This window comes from Grampus griseus (genome assembly GCF_964374135.1).
Source record: "Grampus griseus genome assembly, chromosome: X".
NCBI classification, from domain to species: domain Eukaryota; kingdom Metazoa; phylum Chordata; class Mammalia; order Artiodactyla; family Delphinidae; genus Grampus; species Grampus griseus.
Window position 1 is genome coordinate 82,422,556 of NC_138999.1, and position 24,767 is coordinate 82,447,322.

At 41.0% G+C, this 24,767-nt stretch overlaps 1 protein-coding gene across 1 annotated transcript in view; it reads left to right on the forward strand.

Moving 5' to 3' along the window:
- Positions 1 to 3,620: 3,620 nt before the first annotated feature.
- LOC309817561 (protein diaphanous homolog 2-like) overlaps positions 3,621 to 24,767 on the forward strand; it is a gene marked incomplete at its 3' end in the record, with an annotated part of 81,791 nt that continues 60,644 nt past the window's right edge. The window contains exon 1 of the mRNA XM_082646848.1: positions 3,621 to 3,911. Coding sequence (XP_082502974.1) covers positions 3,777 to 3,911 — 135 coding nt within the window. The 5' untranslated portion in view covers positions 3,621 to 3,776. The remainder of the gene's footprint in view (positions 3,912 to 24,767) is intronic.

A 24,767-nucleotide genomic window follows, 5' to 3' on the forward strand; every position in this document is an offset into this window, starting at 1 on the left:
GGGTGCAGATGCCAGTGGAGATTCAACCTCCTGAGTGTTTTTATTAGAATGGTTATTGTTTACATTAGTGCTCTGATTACAAATTTGCATTGGGTTTAAGTGACCTTCCCTAACCACGTTTTCCCCAGAAGCCCTGTTATTTTTAGTGTGCAATTCTGCAGAACAGGAGATTCTTCAGGAAGAAGACATGTATGCCTTTAGCGCAGAACATCTGGTACTTTTTTATTCGCACGACATCTAGTTTGGTGTTGCCCATGTAGTATGTGCTTAATAAATACTTGTTTATTCTCAGGCAACCTTTAATTCATAAATATTTTTCCATAACCTTGGAGGTGTTTATTTCTTACTTTTGTCTAATCCATGTTGGCTTTAATTTCTCTATTAATGGCCCAGATTATTTAGAGGAGAACACGTAGCAGAAGGGAGACACAGAAAGCCAGGATGAATTGGGACTAACATACGCACACTAATGTGTATAAAATAGATAAATAATGAGAACCTGCTGTATAGCACAGGGAACTCTGCTCCACTTAGCTGTACAGTAGAAACTAGCACAACATAGTAAAACAACTCTACCCCAATTGAAAAAATAAAAAGAAACCTCTGGGGTAATGGATGGCTCTAAGATCAGTTTGAAGAAAGAGCCTAGCAGCCTTTTATCTTTCTTTTTTCCCAGGGCTGGCTTTTAATGTTAACCGGGTGCTAAACTCATGAGAGGCCAGAGGGAGAGACTACAAGGTCAGCGGGTCTAACACACACTTTTGAAGTCCCAACTGATGGTAGTAGCCTTCTTCTTTCTGCAGCATCAGAGAAAAGATGTCTCTCCATCCACCGGCCTATTTGTGTGTCCCAGGAAGGTAAAAATAAAGAAATGTAGTGGGATCAGCCCTAGGACTGCACTTGGTGAGGTGCCTGGTTCATAATCAGTGGACAAAGTGTCCTTGCAGGGGACCAGTGGCTCCTTTTGTGTGTTAGCTTCCAAGAGAGGCCCTGGTATTTGAAGGAAGGGGGTTGGTTTGTTTGTTTGTAATGACTGTTTACATTAACTGGAACAAAATGCTGAAAAGAAAACAGCCAGAATTAAGATGGGGCTGAGATAACCACAATAAAGTCAAATGTAAGCCATCTCAGGGACAAACTTTCTCACTTTTTGCAGTACAGATTATACATCTTTTACATGTACCTCTCATTTGACTTCAAATGTAGCTTCACCTGGCCTGAGGATGGTGAAACCCAGCCTTACACTCAAAATAATGTTGATCCATTTTCAAATATTCACACACTCAAAACAGAAGTCACTTGTATTACAACGCCTTCACCGCTTTTAAAACCAGACCAATGAGATCTACAAGTGGGGACCTTCATGATCTGGAAGCCGCTCATCTGTTCTGCTTCTCTTGCCAAGAGCAGCCCCTATCCGTCACCTCCAATTTCTTAACCACAGAGTCTCTGCACATGCTATGGTCATTTCCTTTGCCTGGGATGCTCTTCACTCTCCTTTTTTGCCTTGTAATTGCTCAATACTTTTTTGTTTAATATCCTTCCCGATAGCCAGAAAGTTCCACAAGAGCAAGCCACATCCGTCTTGTTCACCACTGGACCCTCAATGCCTAGCAGGGTATCAAACACTTAGTAGGCTGTCAACAAATACTTAGTGTCTTCAGTCAGACCCTTAAGGCTCAGCTCAAACATCATCCTCTTTGGTAAGGTGTCCCAGAGTCTCTGGCACTCCGGTGGTGACCCCCCTCATGTGCTCCGTGGGCTCCCTGTTCCTATGTGTTGCAATGAAGCACAGTCATTAACAACTGGCCTCTCCCAGTAGACTAGGAGGTTCTAAAGGGCAGGACTGTGAGCTTCATCCTCCTAACCCACAGCACTCTGGATATCACCTGGTATACTCTAAGGAGCTCAATAAAGATCTACTGGGCAGATTATTAAGCAACATTTGAGCTTGGGGGTTACTCAGCTATGGCTCACACCCACATCTCTCAAACAGGAATTACGTGAAAGCAGTGGATAACCAGGTCACATCTTACTGCAGCAACCACTTCTATGCCATTTTTCAGGAGGGGGGGCATTTAAGTAATTCAAATCACACGTGTGTGTGTGTGTGTGTGTGTGTGTGTGTAGTGAGTTAAATTCAGAATATACATCAAATTTTAAGTCAAACAGAAACTTCAACAAAGCAAATTTACCTTAGGGCTCCTTGCCCATCCTGTCTGGGAGCATGTATTCCCTCTTCTCTGCTGTCCTTGGGTAGTTTACCATCTGCATGATTAAAAAGAAAGTTAATGACAATGGCAAAGCCAGGATTAAGACCGCTTTCAGATGTCTAACATTCTTTTTATTCTACTTTCCAAGTTAATTGCCTCATCACAATCACACCTACAGCATGGTCAAATTTATCCTAATGCACTCTCAAAAAATATGTTCATAAACATATTAGCTTCGGCATAGCAGAAGTTAGGTTGAAGGGGAGAAGGGCAAAAGGGTCATAGCCTGAAGATACCTGAATAACAGGCACATGAGCATGTTTGTAGACCTGGTATCTAAATTTACATTTCAGGTAGCTTCTCTAGATTGTATGATGGTGGTTCATTCAAGTTCTTCCCGGCCCCGCTAATGTTCTCAATGTGAACTTTATTTTTAAAGCGGCGTGGGCCTCTTCCTGACAACTGCAGGAGGAAAGATTACGAATACCAGCGGTGCCCTGTTGCTGCCGCTGCACCAAATCACCTAGCATTTGTCTAGAGATTTACATTTTTAACAAAGCTTTGACACACATGATCTTATTCGCTCCCCACAACAACTATAAACCCAAAGTAGCTCAGGAAACTGAAAATAGCACTCAATCCAATTGTTAGCTCTCCATAGGTGCTTTGGCTAAAGAGCCTTACACTTCCTTGGGATTAGGCAGTGGGCGCCTGCTGCTTCTACTACCTGGCAGCCTGGGAATAAAGGAACGACTGTATTTCTTTGGTCGCAACGCAATCATGGCAACAGAAAGCACCCACTCCTTACACTTTCACCCGTACAGTCTGTCTAGGCAATTAATCAGCGCTCCCCTTGGGGGTTTTCCTACAGGATGCTAGTTGCCTTGCCAATCAACCCCTCCCACGGAGGGGAGCACAACCACACCCCCAGCGAGGCCTCGGCCAGCCGGGAAAGGTGCTCTGGCCTACACGAGTGGAAGCGGAGACTCAGGTAAAACTCACACGTGAATCCTGCCGGGCCTCAGTGTCCCCATCTGTAAAATGGGCTACACCTCCTCTCTCTTGGCTAGTTCCCTCCCATTTCACGCTAGGCCCCTAGGAAGGGAAATCAGTGCTTAACCGAAGCTTAAAGTCCTTTAGTTTGGCAGCTGTCGCCGTGCCGGGCATGCTCAGTAGCCCGGCCGGCTCGGCAGCAGGAGTAGGAAGCAGCTTTCCGCGCCCGGGCGGCGGACTGCGGGCACTTTGATGAATCACGTGTGCGGAGGCCCTCTTAAAGAGATAGGCACCTACTTTCCCTCCACCCTAAACACCACCCTGAGGGCGGCGGCGGCGGCGACCGTGGTAATTGCAGCCGCTCGGGGGCAGGGCTTGCCCCAGCGCAGAGTAGTGGCAACGGCTTGTCGCGTCGGGAGCCCCGGGGACGTGAACTCGGCAGACCCACTCTCTCCCCCTCTCAGGAGGAGGTGCTGCCAAATCCACGCGGGGCAGCGGGACCGCCCCGAGGGGCTTCCTCAGTGGAGGAGAGGTGGGGTTCCAGGGCACAGGTGACAGGGCCGGAGAAAGATGGAGCAGCCCGGGGCGGCGGCGGCGTCGGGCGCCGGAGGCTGCGGCGAGGAACCCGGTGGGGGCCGAAGCAACAAGCGGAGCGCGGGGAACCGGGCCGCCAACGAAGAGGAAACGAAAAACAAACCTAAATTGGTGAGTGCTCCCGCAGCCCCCGCCGGCCTTGGGGACAGCGAGAGCCCCGGGATCCTCCTGCCGTTGAACACGGGGGGACCCGGGGCCCCCTCCCAAGGGTGACCGCGACCTCGCTGTACAACTCCGGGAGCCGCTAAAGCAGCGGCCACGCCGAGGCGCGGAGACGGCGTGGGGGCGGAAGAGCACCCCCTTCTCCACTTAACCCCTTTCTCCCTCTTGGCAGCCCGGGAGGCGGTGCGGGAAGGAGAAAGGCCCCACCCCAACTTGGGGAGACCCCGAGTACCGGGTAGGGGCTGTTGTTTGTCTAACTTGTGGGCGCGAACCTTCTTTGCGCGATTCCATTCCCCTCCCACCCTTGTCAGTTGCTGGGTTTTTGCCTCTTAAAGCTTAGGGTTCGGGCAGGGGAACCTAGCTCTTTTTTTCAGTCCCACTACTTGGGAGCCCACCCACAGACTTACAGAAAAACCCCAAAACAACCAATTAACCAACCGAACAAAAAAATTCCCAAAACAACAACAAAAAACACACAACGTAGGCCCCCAGTCTTTCTACTTGACCAGATATCTAAGGAAGAGGCGCCTACATGATTTTTTTCCCCTTGCCTCTCCATGTGCTCTTCCGAGAAACATTTATTTGGAAGAGTGGGGGGAGCGTGGGAGTTAGAGGCTGGCTGAGGTACCACCGACTGTCGTGTGTGTAATCGTCAGAGTCGTCCAGTACTTCCAGTTAGTTGATTAAGAACGCTCAAAAGCAGTAGGCAGACCGCACAAATCTCCCCGTCCTGAGAGTGTGTGCCCCAGTGGGGAGCAGTCCATTTCCTGCCCCTGACTTCATGTGCAGAGGAATGAAATCTATGGGGCCTGGTATTAGATTGAGAAATACTGGAGTGTCTTCAACTCATCAGTTAAAACGGTTCCTCTTTTTTTTTTTCTCCTTCAGCTTATAGGAAAATGGTTTAATAATAGTGAAACTTAAAAGCAGGTCAAATTCTTACAGTATATTGGCCAAAGACTATTTTTGCCAACACTGTCAAATGTTAGGCAGACATTTATCAATAAACTTTCTAATTTGGGTGGCAGAGGGGATATGGTTTTCTAGCACAAATTCAGCAAATACTCTGTCTGAAGTTTCTTCGTTTAGGTCTGGAGCACAAGCCCCATGTTGCATATCTAGTTTTCTGTTTTAACCAGCAACTTGATTATAATAAGGAAGGAGGCAGTGACGTATAACTATAGCCTTTTCTTAGGGTATCTGGCCATTTGGTATGTACCTGTTGTGCTTCTCTCCCTTGCCTGCTGTTTGCCTTTCAATTATGAACTGTCCAGATTGGAAAACAGTGACCGAAGTGTTATCGTTACAGGAAATATGTAGCCTTCCATTATGTGGAAAGGGACCTAGTGGGGTAGAATAAAACAACCAGTCTAAAGTCTCATCAATTCCACCCTAACTTGAGGCAAAGTAAGAATTACTTGATGTGTCCTCATATTCCCCCCCTCCCAAGTATTTACAAGTGAAGGAACTGAGTCACAAGCTCTTTGTGAATTGTCTATACTGGCAGGGGGTTAATGGGATTAATGGGTGCCCCTGTTATAAAACTTAGAAAAGTTTTGCGAGTGTATTACCAAAGTTTAATGTATTTAAAAATCCTGATGTTGAAATTTTATCAGTTTGCGGTAAAAGAGTGATCATGTTTCTTTCTTTCTTTTTTCTTTTTGGATCCAGTACAAAACTGGTTTAAACAGTGATTAAAAGTTTAAGCAAAAGTAAAAGCGAACTGATAGTTTCCACAAAGAGTTTGGTACATCTAGCAAGAGCCTTCCACTTTTAGGATGTGTGAGCTCAAGAAAAAGCACTTATCTCTGTCTGTTAGTAATAACACCTTGATTCTATTCTTCCCATCCTTTCGGTCATTTGTCCTGTTTCATCTTTTATGCTTTGACAAGGTAACTAGAAAGTTATGAGATGGTATCACTTTCAGTTCCTAGCTAACACTATTCGGTGTTGAGTATAGCTTGATATAGTAGAACAAGTATTTGAATCCAAGAGTTTGTGAATATCAATGGGAAATTGCTTTTGTACTCAAAATAATTTTTGAGCCTTACCTGATTTTACAAGCAGATATGTCAGAGTTTATAAACATAAATTTAGGAAGACATTTCAGCACATTTTAAGGCAAGAAAGTTGACCAAATAATAAGACTTGGAAAACTTTTAAAGTAAATGCCTTACTCCTTATTTTGAGTTGTCTTATTGAAGTGCTCAACATGTTCTAAGGCCATGTAGAGAGGGGTTCATCTGGGATTCTTAATAAATATTGCTGGTAAAATAAAGCTTTACCTAGACTAAATTTTATTATTTTGAGTATTATGTTGTTAACCACTGTAGTAGTCCTTAATTGTGTTTGTGTGTGTGTGTAAAGGAGTTGTGGGGGATTGTAAAAGAGAACCATATGGTAGTAGAAATTATTTGTGTAGGTGATTATGGGGGATAAGGGTTCTTAAACTGAAGTCATATGAAAAAATTTGAGTGTATGTAGGTACATTCAGTTTTCTGGGCCTCATAGTTTTCATCAGTTTCTCAAAGGCATATGTCTCCTATAGAAGAATAAGAACTTTTGGGTTACCAGAGAGAGAGTAAAGGAAATGCCGGTTGATTCCACTTGAAGAGACTGGGGAGAGGAGGAGGTCACCGACAAGGGAGAAGGGAAATAACACTGACCACACGAGTGGTAGATATTGAAGATAGTGCGTCTGGGAGTAAGCGGTTAATTACACACACCTATATAGTATTAGCTAAAATGAAAGTTTTTACTGCATACAAAATTTAAATTGATAGCTATGGTATAGTGGATGCGTACAGTATAAGGCTTGTGATTCAGTTGTTTTCATTTAGTTTCTCATTGTTCTGGGAAACTGAAGAAGGAAGGCATGTTTTCTATAGAGAGGAACTACTTTCATTTATATCCTCAACCTTTTGATGGGTATTAGAATTTTTTCAGAGCGACATTTCAGGACTCTTAACGACTTCTGCTTGAGATTAATTAAATCAATTTGACAAAGCTTACTTCCATTTTCTTCATCTGTGCATCCTCATAATGACCCTTTTATTTTGGTTCTTTTTAATGAAGGCAACCTTGTTTAGGACTCATCACAGTTTGGATAATGCCTTAGTAGTAGAGCTTTGTATTTTATGTAACTATCTGGTTAGGCCCAGATTGTAGCATGTCATCAAACAGCATGAATCTTAATTAGTAATTTGATGTCAACCATGGAATGTATTTTGTCAACTCAAGTAGTACAGAGAGCTCTAGAAGTGTCATGAAGGGGACATCCTAAATCCCACGTTTTTAAGGCAGTGACTTAACCATTAATAGAGGCTAGTGTTAAGGTAGAACCAGCAGTCCTCACACACATACCATGGTGTAGAGTGGCTTAACATTCTTTGATGTTTTTGCATTTTGACTTTGTGTTTCTGTATAATTCCTGAAGGCTTTGGTTGTTTAGATAGTAGAGTCACATTAGTAACTTGAAATAACAGAAGTTAATGTTCTGGTTCTTACATAACTTCCTGAGTATTTGGTTATTTGTTTTTAGTTGGATAAATCATGTTTTGATTTTAATTGATAAAGGCTGAGCACAGTGTGTTCCTGTATGACACACACTTACTGAGCATGTACTATGTTCTAGGCATTATTCCGAAGATTGGTGATACAAAGGTGCCATTGTCTAGTGAGGGAGACAGGGAAGTTAATTAATGACTACAGAGTGGTGTGATAAGGAACAATGGGAATATGTATTAGCAGGGTGATAATAGAAACGTGGAGAGGCATCTGAATCTAATTGGATGCTTGAGTGTGGTAAGGAAAGGCTTACCACAGTAGGTGACATTTGCACCAAGGCTTGAAGAATAAGGCATTAATTGAAGAAGGGGAGGGAAAGGCATTTAAGAGTGAAAGAACAACGAATACAAAGGTAGAGAGACGTGGTAGCATGTCCAGTAAAGAAGCTGTGGATAGATGTTAGTGGCTGAAACAAAGGTTCCATATGGTAGACCCGTTAGAAAAGAGAGTGAGTCCAGTTCATGATGGGTATTTGTATGCCATGTTAGAGTTTCAGCTTCTTTCTGAAAGCCATACTAAGTCATTGAAAAAATGCTAAGGAGGAGACTGAGCTGATCAGAATTGTGTTTCAGAAAGAAACTTAATACAATGGAGAATTTCTTGGACAAGGATGCCAGAATGGAGGCAGGAAGACCAGTTAGGAGGAGCAGAATGGCATAAGAGTTTGATGTTTAGGGTTAGAGACCTGGATTCCAATTGCAGTGCATCCATTCATCCATTTCCTAGCTCATCCATTTACTCGGCATATTTCTCTACATCTCGGTTTCCTCCTGCCGATCCATTGCCTCTCCTTCCTGCTACCCACCCTGAACATCTTCACCAAATTGGAAATGTCCACCATATTTCTCCTTTATAAATCTAACCCGCCTCTCACAGTCCAGCTGGTGCCTCATAATTCTCTCATTCTTCCATTAAACTTCAGCTTACTGAAGGCTCTTCCTTATTCTGAATTCCTATCGTGGGTCTGAATGTTATATGCTGATCTCATACCTCCAAAAGATTTTAAACTGCTTCTGGGCAAGGGTCCTGCTTTATGCCTATTCTTGAAAACCTTGCAGACCAGTGCTGGTGTGCAGAGCTACTCAACAAATGATTATTAGCTGGGGATTCTTTCCCTATAGGCCAGACATTTTGAGAATGTAAATTGTTGAAAAGAGGCTTTTTGAAAAAGAAATGTGCCATTTTTTCTCTTAGAATATATGCTTCATCAAATGAACCTATCTGTACATTCTTCTGTGTCCTTTCTCTAATTTTGAAAGTCGAGAAACTTCTTGGCTGGACGATCTCATCCCTTACTGCCTCGTTTGTTTGGTTGGGTTCTTGTGATGTCACAGCCTGAACTTCCATGTGGGGAACCAGTATCAAAAAAAAAAAAAAAAGGTACAAATGAAAGTATTTACAGAACAGAAATAGAGTCAGAGATGTAGAAAACAAACTTATGGCTACCATAGAAGAAAGGGGGAAGTTGGGGAAGGTGGGATAAATTGGGAGATAGAGATTGACATATACACAGTATTATATATAAAATAGATAACTAATAAGAACCTACTGTATAGCACGGGGAACTCTTCTCAATACTCTGTAATGACCTATATGGGACAAGAATCTAAAGAAGAGTGGATATATGTATATGTATAACTGATTCACTTTGCTGTACAGTAGAAACTAACACAACCTTGCAAATCAACTATACTCCCATAAAAATTTAAAAAAAAACAACTGATGATGACCCAAGTAATATTTTATTGGTATTAATAGGAGATATCAGATTATTGGCTAAAGAATACTGAATGGAGGACCAAAGGACCTGGGTTCCAGTATTTATTCTATCTTTTAGTTGCTTGTGATCTCTGATGAGCTGTTTAATACCAGAGGTTTGAGCCCTTGATTAACATCTGCCAGTCAGCGATAAACGCTTCCCTGATTTGCTTTACAAGGTGGTTTAGATAAAACACAGTAATGAATGAGAAAGCATATGGGAAATTCTATATTGCTATGCAAGTATAGAGCATTATTGTTAACCCCTTGCATTACCTGAATCAAATGTATTGTGGTTGGATAGTTTAATGGCTTTCTTGCAATTTGATAGTTCTAAGATTATTATTGTATGAAGTGCCATAATATGGCTGCATGCTGATTGATTGCTTATTCTCTCTCCAATTCCATTTGTCCATTTGAAAGATTATACATTCTGTCCTTCCGCTAATAATTCTTTGTGTTTAATGAATACAAGATGTGAGTTTAACTTTTATTTTTCACTGTAATTTTTTTAAAAAAAGAATCAGGCTATCCTTTTCTTTCCATGTGTCAATTTGAGGCATTTAAAATTTCTGTTAAGAAAGCTTCACTAGATACCTATGACAATTCTGTCTTGTCAGGCAGCTTACTGCTGTTGTACAAATAAGAAAACTGAGTCACTGATGTGTTAAGGAGTCTGACCTAGAGATAAGTTTAAAAGCTCTCAGTTCTCTTGTCAAAGTTAGCTATAGCACTGAGTCATTATGTTTCAGGCACTCTGCAAGTGAAAAATTATTCAATCTCTTTTTTTGTTCCTTTTTTGGAACAATTATCATTGTAATCCACCTAGATTTCACTCTGAGTGTCAAGAGCTCTGGCAATAGCAACATGTCATTGAAGTAAAATCATATTCTTTTCCAACCTGGTCTCAAAGAACACTGTAAATAACAGGATGCTCTGAAAATAGTACATACATAATATATGCTAATTTACATGAATAAGCACATTTGACTAAATAGCACTGGATATCAGTAGCACCATCGGGATGATTATTGAAGACCCAACTTTCTCCTGGTCCTATATTCCGTCTGCCATGCAGAAGAGACCAATTCCTTCTGTCAGATTTTGGCTGTTTGATATTTTCTTTTGTCTCATGACTGAAGAAACTAAGATGATGGACAGATGACTTGAAATACAGTTATATACTTGATATCCAAGTGGGCATCTTGTAGAAGATACTCAAGTGGAAGACAGCTCAAAAATGATGCATGTAAAGGGAGGCTGAGATACATTTTCACATAGCTATTTATTATGAATGTAGTAGAAATAAATCAATTCACACTAATTTAAAACTTATTTACCTGATCACGCTGAATCCGTTTCAGTCTAAATGATTTACTTGGGCTGTAGCTTGAACAGACATTCAGCTGAATCTTGATCCTTGCTTGCTTTATGTGAGGTGGCCTGGGGAAAAGGGTATTGGTGCCTTTCTCATGAAAGAATGTAGAAAGCAAAATCTTACTAATCACCACTTACACAGGCTTTGGTTTAATGAAGGTTTTGCTGTATTGCTTTAGCGAGAGTCAGCTACATTGCTACCAGATACAGAACAGCAAATCGGCCTCCAGTCTCTCCGTCTGCTAGGCTCTATGTCGTGGTGCCTAGTGCAAGTGAGAAGTTTCTCAGCTGGCTATTCAGGCAGGCCTAGGTAGGAATCTACGACTTCATTAGGAATGAATGATTTCACAAACGTTATTGATTCAATCACCTGGCAATTCTGGTGTTCGTCCAAGGGAGAAAAGATGTTGGGTAAAATCCTTAAAAAAAACACCTCTATTTGTTCTTCTGTGATAGATATCCACATGCTTTTGTAAAGATCTGCTCAAAATTATGAGGAATTTTTCTCTACCTTTAATTTGTTGGTCTTTCCCCTAGCTAAAAGTATCAATAAAAGAGCTAAAATAGAGTTTTCACTTTAGTTATAATATGGGCTAGTTAATAAGGCTTTTAAAATAAAAGGTATGAAAAATTTCAACATACTAAAAAGTAGAGAGGATAGTATAATGAACCACCATTGGGTATTATACCATTAACTATGTATAGTAGTTATTTTGATTTTCAACATTTGCTTCATCCATCCTTTATTTTTTTCCGTGCTAAAGTACTTTAATGCAAATCCCAGATATCGTCATTTTACTCCTGCGTACTTCAGTGTGCATCTCTATAAAAATTACTGACTTTGTCACATCTTTAAAAATTAACATATTCCTTGGTATCATCTAACACTCAATTCATAATCAAATATCCCCAGTTGCCTCAAAAAACAGATTTTTAATCTCATGTTTGCCTAATTAATGTACATGTCATCGAGCTCTTTAAACAAATACAGCTTTAAATTAATGGTAAAATGTCGTTCAAAGTTGCTCCACATAAAGTGCTATCATAAAGTACAGCTCCAGTTAAGTTCACTTGTGTCTTTAATTCTGTAGAACTATCTGGAAAGTTTGAATGTACAAGTGTGGAGAGGCTCCTTAGAACAGCTACTGTGTTGAGAAAAGAGACCAAATTAAGATTTTTGGCTCCACTCACTAATTGGGTAATCACTCATTCTTCATTTTGCAATTTGTGGAGTGGGGTTATATGCAAGAATTTCCCTCCCAGGGAAATTGTAGACAGTTGGGCAAAGGACCGTCTTCTTGAGTTCTGTCAGTAAAGGGTTCATGTAATTCTTTGATACACACGCATATAACTAAGTTTATGTTACTAGCTCTAGTTTCAATTTCCATACACAGGCCAATTTGGTACTTGAAGTGTCTGTCTTTGTTTTTTAGCCTTTTTAATACACTCTAAGTTGCCGCATATGGATAATTGGGTGAGCAAAACTTTACAAAGAAGTCTGAACTATTAAGTTTCCTTATTTAGACCTTTGTGGGGTTAAAATTGAAAAACCAGGCTACACTAATGAGGTAATAGAACTGGGGATGGGTGGAGTGGGTAAGTATGAGAAATCGACTTGGGCAAAAGGCCTACACTCCACGCAGATTTACTAAAGAAATTGTGTAACCACTGCTTTCCAGACAGCAATTTAGTGCTGTTATTGTGCTGCGTGGCAATAGGCATATAATTTCTTGAGCTTTGCGGACTCAGGTAGCTTTAGGCTGGCAACCCATCTCCACCCTGCAACTTCTAAGCTAACCATTTACTGACCCAATCAGGTGGGTGATTTTTCCTCAAAACAGGAGATGAGTGATAATTGTTGGGGCTGGACAGGTGGCGTTTTTCACCTTTCGTTTTGGTCGAGGGAGGGACAACTCTGGAGGTGGTGTTTTATGTGCTTCAAGATCAATCACTGATAAAATCTCAAAGGCTTAACAGCATATTATGCTGGCTGAAGCTGCTTAAGGAAGATTCTATGTGGAGAAAGCAAGACCTTGTGTAGACTGCACACTGACATTTTGAACTTAAATGTGTAATCGAGACCAGGGCCGCTGTGTATGGTTGGGCCCCGCTCACGGGTGTGAGGCCACAGAGGTCACATCACTTACCAAATCATTTGCCTATTCACAGGACTGTGACTTCCGGGGACCACTTTTCCTAGTTCACACAGAGGTGCCATACGGGCTAGCTACTGCAGTTAAGACCAGTTGGATTTTATTCTCACACCAGATGAGAAATTCAGCAAGGCACAGAACTTAGTTTAATGTCTCATTTATCATAGGTGTTTTCCATTTGTCATTGATTCGGAGAAAACAGTATAAGGTGTCCATGTATGTACTATGTTGTCCTAAACCTGCTTGTGAATGATTGCAGCCCTCAAATGTAGAGAGCTGTGTCTTTGAAGATCTAGGCTACAGGTTCAATACGTTGATTACTTTCTCTGACCTAAGGCTCCTCCCTTTCTGCCCTCCTCCTAGTCATTTTCTTGACTTTCTTGTCCCGCAGTGCTTCACATGGTTACAGATTGTACAGGTAAGACTGCATTTTTTTGAAGTTTGTGTCATAACTCCAATTTCTCTTCACTTACATTGCCCACGATTCAAGGCAAGAACTTATGGAAAGTTAAGATGGGTTAAAATAAATTTGGCAGAAGCATTTCCTCTAATAATATGCTCTGCAGTCTAATACCTTGCATTACAAAATCAATGTGTTCCAGAAGAGTCAGTGTGTACACAGAACGTTTGTGAGTAGAAATAATCTTTTCTTGGGCTGACCTCACAGCTTGTTTTTCATTGGCAGTGCATTAGCTTGCATTTTTCTCCCCCTTTGGTTGAGTAGCTAATGGTCTTTAAACAAGCTATTAAAGGGAAGAATAATCTTACAATGCAAAAAAATAAAAGTAGCCTGGATTTTATCCATGCTGGTGGTTTGGCTTTTCATGTATTTGTTTTACTAAAGCAGCGCTAACTCATGTTCTCTGATCTCTAAATTCTCAGGCTTGCTGCGTATATCCTATGCTTGCTTCATCAGACCGTTTTCAGATGGTCTTGTGAATTTCTGAGAGCTCCAAATCCTCCATTTTTATATAAGCCGAGTAGGTCTGAGACCAAATACGAAGCTTTAAGTGGCCATATCTCTGTGTAAAATGGAATTGAGGCATTACCTATACCGTAAAGTAGGAATTGTGCAGGGCTCCATGCTCTTTCTACCAGCTCTGTTGTAGCTAATTGTGGATCAGAATGTTACATTACAAACCCCTGCTTTCAGCCCTCCCTTTAAGTAATCTATTATCACTTGCATGTTTCCAACCCTGAAGGTCATCACCATCATTTTCACTTGTTTCTGCAAATATTATTAATGGTGTATCCTATGGCATTACAAAATCAGAAGTAACATACAGATGGGTGGCCAATGGATAGGAAATCAATGACTGAATGTGAAAGATTTATTTAAAAGCATTTCCTATCTACACCTGTCATCAACCATGTTGCCATAAACTAGTAGAAACTTCATTTTGATCTTAGTACCACCGCTTCGTGTTTTCAAGGTGCATCTTATTTTATAGAATCATGCTATACAGAGTTGAAATAAGCTAAATAGGATATATAACTGATCCTATTAAGTTGTATTTTTTTAAGAGCTTCTTGGCAATTTAAAAAGGTTATATAGAGAGTAAGCTAACTACTTCTTAAAATGTAACGCTGGGCAAGTCACTTATCTCTTTTCTCTCTGGGTGTCAGTTTATTCTGTAAAATAAGGGAGTTGAAATAAAGTCTTCAAGGTTCCATTCAGCTCTGACATTCTGGGAGTCAAAGGTTATTGAGAGCTGTAATGAATCTGCCCTAACGTAAATACATGACATCTGGGTTCTAGTTAGAAAAAAAGTTGGCAGTCATGAAAGATGACTGTTTAAGGCTGAATGCTAAGGATGAAAATACAAGTTAACTTTACTGTCCTGTTTCTGGAGTCTGAGTTAGCCTAGTTCAGTGAAGGTAACGTCAACATGGTTTTAACCATGCATTGTGTGCAGGGCCCTGCTGGCTCTCCTCTGGGTCATCCTCATCCTTGGGTGGTAGCCTTGGTTCACTGACCAAGTGCAGTACTCAAGCCTGCCCAGAACTGATTCTCAGTAACCAGTAAGATCATACGTGCCAGTTGTTACCCTAAGTACCTTGCATGTATTGGGTTGGCTAAAAAGTGCCTTCAGTTTTTAAGTAAAAATAAAAGACACATTTTTCATTTTTACCAAGAACTTTATTGAACAATGTATTCACGCTTTTGTTCCACTACTTTCTGCCATTTTTCAGGCAACTTCATAATTCCATCTTCCCAAAACTTTTTATCTTTTTGAGCAGAGAACTGTTCCAGGCGCCTTTTACAGTCTTCCAGGGAATTGAAAGTTTTTCCCTTAAGAGAATTTTGTAAAGAACGAAATAAATGGAAATCCGAAGGTACAATGTCTGGTGAATAGGGCGGATGAATCAGAACTTCCCAGCCAAGCTGTAACAGTTTTTGCCTGGTCATCAAAGAAACATGCAGTCTGGCGTTACCCTGATGGATGATTATGTGTTTTCTGTTGACTAATTCTGGATGCTTTTCGTCAAGTGCTGCTTTCAGTTGGTCTAATTGGGAGTAATACTTGTTGTAATTAATCGTTTGGTTTTCTGGAAGGAGCTCATTGATCGAGGACTCCCTTCCAATCCCACCATATACACGTCACCTTCTTTGGATGAAGACCGGCCTTTGGTGTGGTTGGTGGTGGTTCATTTCGCTTGCCCCATGATCTCTTCCATTCCACGTTATTATACAGTATCCACTTTCCATCGCCCGTCACAATTTGTTTTAAAAACAGAACGTTTTCATTACGTTTAAGTAGAGAATTGCATGAGGAAATACAGTCAAGGAGGTTTTTTTTCCTTAACTTCTGTGGAACCCAAACATCAAAGCTATTCACATAACCAAGCTGGTGCAAATGATTTTCAGCGCCTGATTTGGGTATTTTGAGTATGATGGCTATCTCCTGCGTGGTATAACGTTGATTGTTCTCAATTAATGTCTCAATTTGATCGCTATCAACTTTAACTGGTCTACCTGACCGTGGAGCATTGTCCAATGAGAAATCTCCAGAACGAAACTTCGCAAACCACTTTTGACATGTTCGATCATTCACAGCACCTTCTCCATACACTACATAAATCGTTTTTTTTGCATTTCGGTTGTGTTTTTATCTTTCTTGAAATAATAAAGCATAATATGCTGAAAATGTTGCTTTTTTTCTTCCATCTTTAATACTAAAATGGCTACACAAAAATTCACCAATTTTAATGTCTTTTTTTAAATGCATGCTGATATGACAGCTGTCATGTACAATCTAACAGAATTATTTTGAATGAAGTTAAAGACAACTAAGTGCTACTAGAGCCATCTTACAGGAAAAACCGAATGAACCTTTTGGCCAACCCAATAATTGTCAAGACCCGTGCAGGGTCTGGGGTTTTATCCTGCTTACCGATCTGTTGCTGTTTCCCGGATGATTACAGAGGACTCAAGACTCCTGGGTCAGCAACAAAAGATGCTTTCTTATTCATTACAAAACCAGTAACCAGAATGTCAGCATGACATGCTGGTTCACTACAGTCCTAAGTCCCATGAGGTAGCCCAGGACGGATGCCTACCCAGGCAGTCAGTTGCACTACAGGAGAGGAACACTGAGCTTGGTGGACGTCCCACTTTTTTTTTTTGCGTTACGCGGGCCTCTCACTGTTGTGGTCTCTCCTGTTCTGGAGCGCAGGCTCCGGATGCACAGCCTCAGTGGCCATGGCTTAATGGGCCCAGCCGCTCCGTGGCATGTGGGATCCTCCCGGACCGGGGCATGAACCCGTATCCCCTGCATCGGCAGGTGGACTCTCAACCACTGCGCCACCAGGGAAGCCCGACTTGCCACTTTTATGGTAAGCAGAAGCAAGCCTGCTCTTTGGGGAGGGTTGATATTAGTACCTCATCATATCGGTCACTTGCTACAAACACAACCTTGGGAAATGGCCTGGCTGAAGTGTTGTCGGGCCTTTCAGCCTTGGCAAACCCAGCAAGAATGTGCAGGGATGCTTGGGTATTGATGGCGGATATCCTCCCCCCATCAATAGTAATACATTTGATGCTCACAACAGTTTTTTTTTTTTTTTTTTACCTCTTTATTGGAGTACAATTGCTTAACAATGGTGTGCTAGTTTCTGCTTTATAACAAAGAGAATCAGTTATACATATACATATGTTCCCATCTCTCTTCCCTCTTGCGTCTCCCTCCCTCCCACCCCTCCAGGCGGTCACAAAGCACCAAGCTGATCTCCCTGTGCTATGCGGCTGCTTCCCATTAGCTATCTACCTTACGTTTGTTAGTGTGTATATGTCCATGCCTCTCTCTCGCCCTGTCACAGCTCACCCTTCCCCCTCCCCATATCCTCAAGTCCGTTCTCCAGTAGGTCTGTGTCTTTATTCCTGTCTTACCCCTAGTTTCTTCGTGACATTTTTTTTCTTAAATTCCATACATAGGTGTTAGCATACGGTATTTGTCTTTCTCTTTCTGACTTACTTCACTCTGTATGACAGACTCTAGGTCCATCCATCTCATTACAAATAGCTCAATTTCGTTTCTTTTTATGGCTGAGTAATATTCCATTATATATATATGTGCCACATCTTCTTTATCCATTCATCTGATAGTGAACACTTAGGTTGTTTCCATCTCCTGGTTATTGTAAATAGAGCTGCAATGAACATTTTGGTACATGACTCTTTTTGAATTATGGTTTTCTCAGGGTATATGCCCAGTAGTGGGATTGCTGGGTCATGTGGTAGTTCTATTTGTAGTTTTTTAAGGAACCTCCATACTGTTCTCCATAGTGGCTGTACCAATTCACATTCCCACCAGCAGTGCAAGAGTGTTCCCTTTTCTCTACACCCTCTCCAGCATTTATTGTTTCTAGATTTTTTGATGATGGCCATTCTGACTGGTGTGAGATGATATCTCATTGTAGTTTTGATTTGCATTTCTCTAATGATTAATGATGTTGAGCATTCTTTCATGTGTTTGTTGGTAGTCTGTATATCTTCTTTGGAGAAATGGCTATTTAGGTCTTCTGCCCATTTTTGGATTGGGTTGTTTGTTTTTTTGTTATTGAGCTGCATGAGCTGCTTGTAAATTTTGGAGATTAATCCTTTGTCAGTTGCTTCATTTGCAAATATTTTCTCCTATTCTGAGGGTTGTCCTTTGGTCTTGTTTATGGTTTCCTTTGCTGTGCAAAAGCTTTGAAGTTTCATTAGGTCCCATTTGTTTATTTTTGTTTTTATTTCCATGTCTCTAGGAGGTGGGTCAGAAAGGATCTTGCTGTGATTTATGTCATAGAGTGTTCTGCCTATGTTTTCCTCTAAGAGTTTTATAGTGTCTGGCCTTACATTTAGGTCTTTAATCCATTTTGAGCTTATTTTTGTGTATGGTGTTAGGGAGTGATCTAATCTCATATTTTTACATGTACCTGTCCAGTTTTCCCGCACCACTTATTGAAGAGGCTGTCCTTTCTCCACTGTACATTCCTGCCTCCTTTATCAAAGATAAGGTGACCATATGTGCGTGGGTTTATCCCTGGGCTTTCTATGCTGTTCCATTGATCTATATTTCTGTTTTTGTGCCAGTACCATACTGTCTTGATTACTGTAGCTTTGTAGCATAGCCTGAAGTCAGGGAGCCTGATTCCTCCAGCTCCGTTTTTCGTTCTCAAGATTGCTTTGGCAATTCGGGGTCTTTTGTGTTTCCATACAAATTGTGAAATTTTTTGTTCTAGTTCTGTGAAAAATGCCAGTGGTAGTTTGATAGGGATTGCATTGAATCTGTAGATTGCTTTGGGTAGTAGAGTCATTTTCACAATGTTGATTCTTCCAATCCAAGAACATGGTATATCTCTCCATCTATTTGTATCATCTTTAATTTCTTTCATCAGTGTCTTATAATTTTCTGCATACAGGTCTTTTGTCTCCTTAGGTAGGTTTATTCCTAGATATTTTATTCTTTTTGTTGCAATGGTAAATAGGAGCGTTTTCTTGATTTCACTTTCAGATTTTTCATCATTAGTATATAGGAATGCCAGAGATTTCTGTGCATTAATTTTGTATCCTGCTACTTTACCAGATTCCTTGATTGGCTCTAGTAGTTTTCTGGTAGCATCTTTAGGATTCTCTATGTATAGTATCATGTCATCTGCAAACAGTGACAGCTTTACTTCTTCTTTTCCAATTTGGATTCCTTTTATTTCCTTTTCTTCTCTGATCGCTGTGGCTAAAACTTCCAAAACTGTGTTGAATAAGAGTGGTGAGAGTGGGCAACCTTGTCTTGTTCCTGACCTTAGTGGAAATGCTTTCAGTTTTTCACCATTGAGGACGATGTTGGCTGTGGGTTTGTCATATATGGCCTTTATTACGTTGCGGAAAGTTCCCTCTGTTCCTACTTTCTGCAGGGTTTTTATCATAAATGGGTGTTGAATTTTGTCAAAAGCTTTCTCTGCATCTATTGAGATGATCATATGGTTTTTCTCCTTCAATTTGTTAATATGGTGTATCACATTGATTGATTTGCATATATTGAAGAATCCTTGCATTCCTGGAATAAACCCCACTTGATCATGGTGTATAATCCTTTTAATGTGCTACAGCATTTACTTTGTAGGTGTGGAGAAAAGGCTCAGAGCCAATCAGTAACTTGCCCGAGGATATGTAGTGGTGAATTTGGAATTCAAGACCAGTGTGCCTATAAAAATTCATGTTTTTAACCAAGATTTTGCATCTATTGCCTAAGACCGTAAACTTCAGAGTAGCTGTAAAGTGACCTGAAGACCTAATGGTTCTCTAGACTGGTGATGGTTGGACCTGCTCTAGATTTGCATTATGCTTATGTCTAATTTGGAAGGGAGAGTTCAGGGGCCATTCATTTTAGTGCCACTGGTAATCAAAAGTTAAGAGTCTTTGAATCACTGCCATGAAATAGTGGGTCAGATATGTGACCACTTACTTACTAGAAAAGAGCCATGAGAATGAAAGTGATGAGGCTGTGGATTTTAAGGATGCATGAATGTAATTCTTAAAAATACCAGTCTGGCTTCTATCAAATAATGTCATGTTCAACATAAGGCCTCCTGTACTTTACTACTGTTGCATATTCCATATGATTCTCTCTCTCTCTCTTTTTTTTTTTTTGGTCTGTTTTTTGTTAGCCATGAAGAGCGTAGCTTCTGAACTGGTTACTTTGCAAGCCATCCTGCCTGCTTCATCTTGTAGTTTCTATCTCTCCTCCCTTCCCCACTCTCCTTCTGTTTGTGAAATTCTGAGTGAAGTAAAACTGCTTTGGAAAAGCTAATGCTATCTCCTATTATACAAGTACACGACATGAATTGTTCCTTGTTGAGGGTAGTGCCAAGAACCACCTACCTTCTCCTGCTGCTTCCTTCTCCTTCCTGCTTTGCCTAAAGATTGGCTGCTAAAAACGTGTGGCATATTCAGCCAAGTGCTATCTTTTTTAATTAGGCTGCTCAAAGTGTTGTGACAAACTATTTTTGCGTTAACATGTTGACAAGTAATAGCGTTCTAAACTATGGGCTTAGGTGCCAAGTGATATGGAAGTTCATAATGTGATTTGTGGCCTAGTTCCTCAGCCTTAACCATCATTCCTCCCCGAAGGAAAAGGGAACCTTCAAACAAAATGTGATGAGTAAAATAGATCATGAATACACCAGTATATGCCTGGAATCAGGCTATTTCACACTTATGATCACTAATCTTAATGAGCTGAAATTTCTAGGTTGGTTCTTTTCATGGAACTATGTACCATCAGTATGTACCATAGAACTATGTACCATTGTTTTCATACAACTATGTATGAACTAGGAGGTAAAGGCTGTCTTAAGCTCACATGATGATATAAACAGAACTGGGACAGCAGATAATTAAGCAGACTGAGTATTTAAAAAATTTTTGTTTTTCAAATATCCCTCCTATCTCTTCTTACAAATTCATGTTTCCTCCAAATATAGTAGTGGTTGCTGATGTCCTTCTTTGGTTTTTGACCTCATCTAACACAAAGAGCTTTGTATTTTGGACAAATATTTAAGGAAGGGTGTAGCATTCCTCTGTCCCCCAAAGTAGGTTCTTTTTCTTTACACCAGTGGTTCTCAGTGAGGTACAATTTTACCCCCCAGGGGACACTTGGTAATATTTGATTGTCAAATGTCCAGACATTTTTGATTGTCACAAATAGGGGAGGAGGATGCTACTGGTATCTAGTGAATAGAGGCCAGGGATGCTGCTGAACATTCTATAGTGTGCAAGACAGCCCCCCATGACAAAGAATTACCCCACCCAAAATGCCAGTAGTGCCAAGGTTGAGAAACCCCTCTGTGGAACCTATGACTTTTTGTCTACCTAGCCTGAAAAATGCTTGTGGCTCCTTAGCCATTCTTTACTCTTCATTCTGTCCTTTCCTCTGTATTGAGACAGGGCCAGATCTTCAAGGAAGATGTCTTCAAGGAAGCATCGTTTATTTCATTGACTCCCACCAATTTTATTTTCATTTCTTTCCTTTCCATTACTGGATATCTGCTGGGCGGGAGTGTTTATAACTTCGTAGCTGTAAACGATGCCTCTTACCGTTTATCTCATTTCTGACCTCTAAGAAAAATACTCATTCTCATCCTAATGCATTTAAAAGGCTGTTTTTCCATCTGCTGATTCCTTGATACGTCAACAACTTTTGACACTTGTCACTTTTTTTTTTTTTTTTTTTGCGGTATGCGGGCCTTTCACTGTTGTGGCCTCTCCCGTTGCGGAGCACAGGCTCCGGACGCGCAAGCTCAGCGGCCATTGCTCACAGGCCCAGCCGCTCCGTGGCATGTGGGATCTTCCCGGACCAGGGCACGAACCTGTGTCCCCTGCATCGGCAGGCGGACTCTCAACCACTGCGCCACCAGGGAAGCCCCAACACTGGTCACTTTTAAGTCATCATCTATACGGATTTTAGATTCCATGGTCCAGTCTTCTCTGGCAGCTTCTGCCTCTGAATCGGTTGACTGCCAAATGTAACAGCTTTCCTTGCCTCCCACCTCAAAAAATTTTCTGCTCTTTTCCACGTCCAGTTGCAGGCAATCATATGCCCCTTCCAGTGCTACCTGAATGCAGTTGATGCCAAGCCTTTCTAGTTACTCTGACTCTTAGTTCAATACTAAGTTATTGTGTGCTGGAAGACATCTCTTAACTATGGTGCGCTGCTCCTAAAAACAGCATATAGTTGTTGATTCGTTTATCTGAGACCCATCTGAAACCTGAAATACTTTATGGCAGTGGTTTTAATATTCTTCCTCTTTTCAGGGAAAGTAAAAATTAACTTGACACCCCTACCCCTTTAACAGACAGGCAGACACACACACACACACACACACACACACACACACACACACACACACACACACACACACACACACACACACACACACACACACACACATGGTATTTATTAAGCTTACTTATTCACAATGAAGTTTACTCTTGCCTCACTTATCACCAGACTGTATTACTATAATATTAGTCACTGACTGACCTTTACGATTTCTGTTCCATTTGGGATCAAGGTTAACTTCCCTTTTTCACCAGTGAAAGTCAGTGACTACTTCTCACCCAACTCATCAGGACCAGGCTTATGTTCATATTTAGGGTTACTGTTAAGTTACCTAGTTTTATCTTCTTATCTTCCTTTTTATGTTTGCACATTTATTTAAGTGAAGCCATTAGCTGTGTTGGTCCATCTGCCTGAAATGACCTCTTATCCTTTTTTCTCTTCACAGTGAATCTACGTACTTTCCTTCCATTTTTTCATAAATTCTTAAAATCTTAACTGCCTGATTGAAAGTGTTATGGTCAACTTCTTCCCCTTCAACTTGCAATTTCCCATAGAGAACCAGTTCTTTCTGCTACACGCGTGGCCATGTTCACGGTTGTGCTCATTATAAATGGATGTTATGGTGTATGATCATTCCACACATCAAATCCTCATTACGTACGAGGCACCATACTGAGGGGATAAACACAACTACACATAGGTCTTACTCTTGAGGAGCCTGTGGCCTAGCGAGAAAAGAGGGACAGGTGAGTCTCAAGTAGTAAGTCCTATGATACACAGGTGTGGGCATAGTGCTCTTGGGAATGTCACATGCTGAGCCTGGCAGGGAGGGGAGAGACTTTGCAGAGGCCATACTGGAATCTGAGTCCTGGAGAATGAAGACTAGTTTGGTAAGTTTAAAAGGGAGGACGTTCTCAATAGAGGGATCATCATGTACAGCCGTTAAGAGTTATGGAAAAGCAGGTTTTTGTTTTTAAGAGTCGTTGATTTGAAAATGTCAAGATCTGGGAGGGAAGGAAGGCTGTGAAAACTTGCTTTGTAACCCAATATGGGTGATCATATGAAGCATTTTTTCACCAACTCGTAAGTGAGGTGGAGAGAGGGAACTAACAGTCACTGAGCACCTACAGCATTCCAGGCATTGTTTTGGGAGCTTTATGTTACCACCTGACTTAATTTTTATGCTAAATGTATATGGGAAGTGTAGTTATTTCCCACATTTTAAAAAAAAGGGAAATGAGTCTCAGAGAGGTTAATTCTGATTCCAAAATACACACTCTTTTACGATAACATGCTGCCTTCTCAGAAGTAACAGATTATATTTAAAATTTAGAAATGAACTATAATATTTTTCTACTTTATGAAAATCAACTTCGTATTTTGTATTTTTATATTTTATTTTTCCTCCTATCACAAACCTTACTAAGAGTCTAATAAATGTATCTTATCACATTTCCTCATTGTTAGACTAAGTTAGCTGAGAAAGAATAGAGCTTGAGGACCTGGCTGGGAGTTGTCCACAGACATCTAATTTAGAGCTGAATATGGTTCGTTTTACCACTGAGGATTTGGCAGGCTACTCAGGTGGAAAAGTTCTAGCTCTGAAAGTCTTGTTCAAGGCTTAATCTAATTTAATAAGTGTTTCAGAGAAACCCACCCCAGGACTGTGCTAAGCATTATTAAGGTACTAAAATCAATAGTCCTGGCCTGCTAGGAACACAGACCTAGGGTGGCGGGGTGGCGGGGTTGCGGGGGGAATGTGGTAACTGCTACTGCACAGGCAAAACGCGCTGCAAATGTAGTGCCGACTTCATGGAAAGATTGGCAATAGAAGAGAGTCTTAAAGTACAGTGAGTCCTTCTTAAACAAACAATTGTGGAGAGTGGAGAGGGGGCATTCCCTGTAGTGAGAACAGTATGCACCACTGCCAGGAGGCTAAGGAGTTTGGGCAAGTTTGAGGCCTTAAGAGTTTTAGGCCAGGGAGACCCAGTTGTACAAGTGAGAATGGTGGGCAGGGAGAGAGCCGCTCCATCACCATGAGGCCAGATGCTTCTCTAAACAGTTTGGACCCCATTCTGTAACCCTGGAAGAGTATCTAAGCAGGGGAGTGAGGTGATAGGCCTTACAATCAGACCTTCCTTTAGACTTTTTATAATTCAAAGTATCACAAAGTCTAAAATCTTTTGTCAAGACTCCGTGGTAATTGGCCTGTTTGTAGTGTAAATAGAAAGGCATCTATTAATTCTGATACCTTCTGGCATGCTTTTATTTGATAGCTTTGAACTAGTGAAATTAAACATGTACTGTAAATAGGGCACTTTGATAACTTACAGTTTTGTAGCGACCTAATTGGCCCTCGCTCCCACCTTCTTCTGTAGATCAGTGCCTCTAAGTATACCGTGTTTTGTTTTTTATTTGCTTTTTTGTTTTTGTTTGTTTGTTTTTGTTTTGTTTTTTGCAAATTGATATTGCTGTAAAGGTCAGGTAGCTTACATACAACGCTGCTGCTGTCAGACTGATGTGTTCTGTTCTGGGCTGAATTATAGTCCCCAGAATAATCTCAGAGAAGCTGCAAGATTTATGATGCACAAAACTAGGTAAAATTACCCTCACTGAAGTGTTGTCATGAT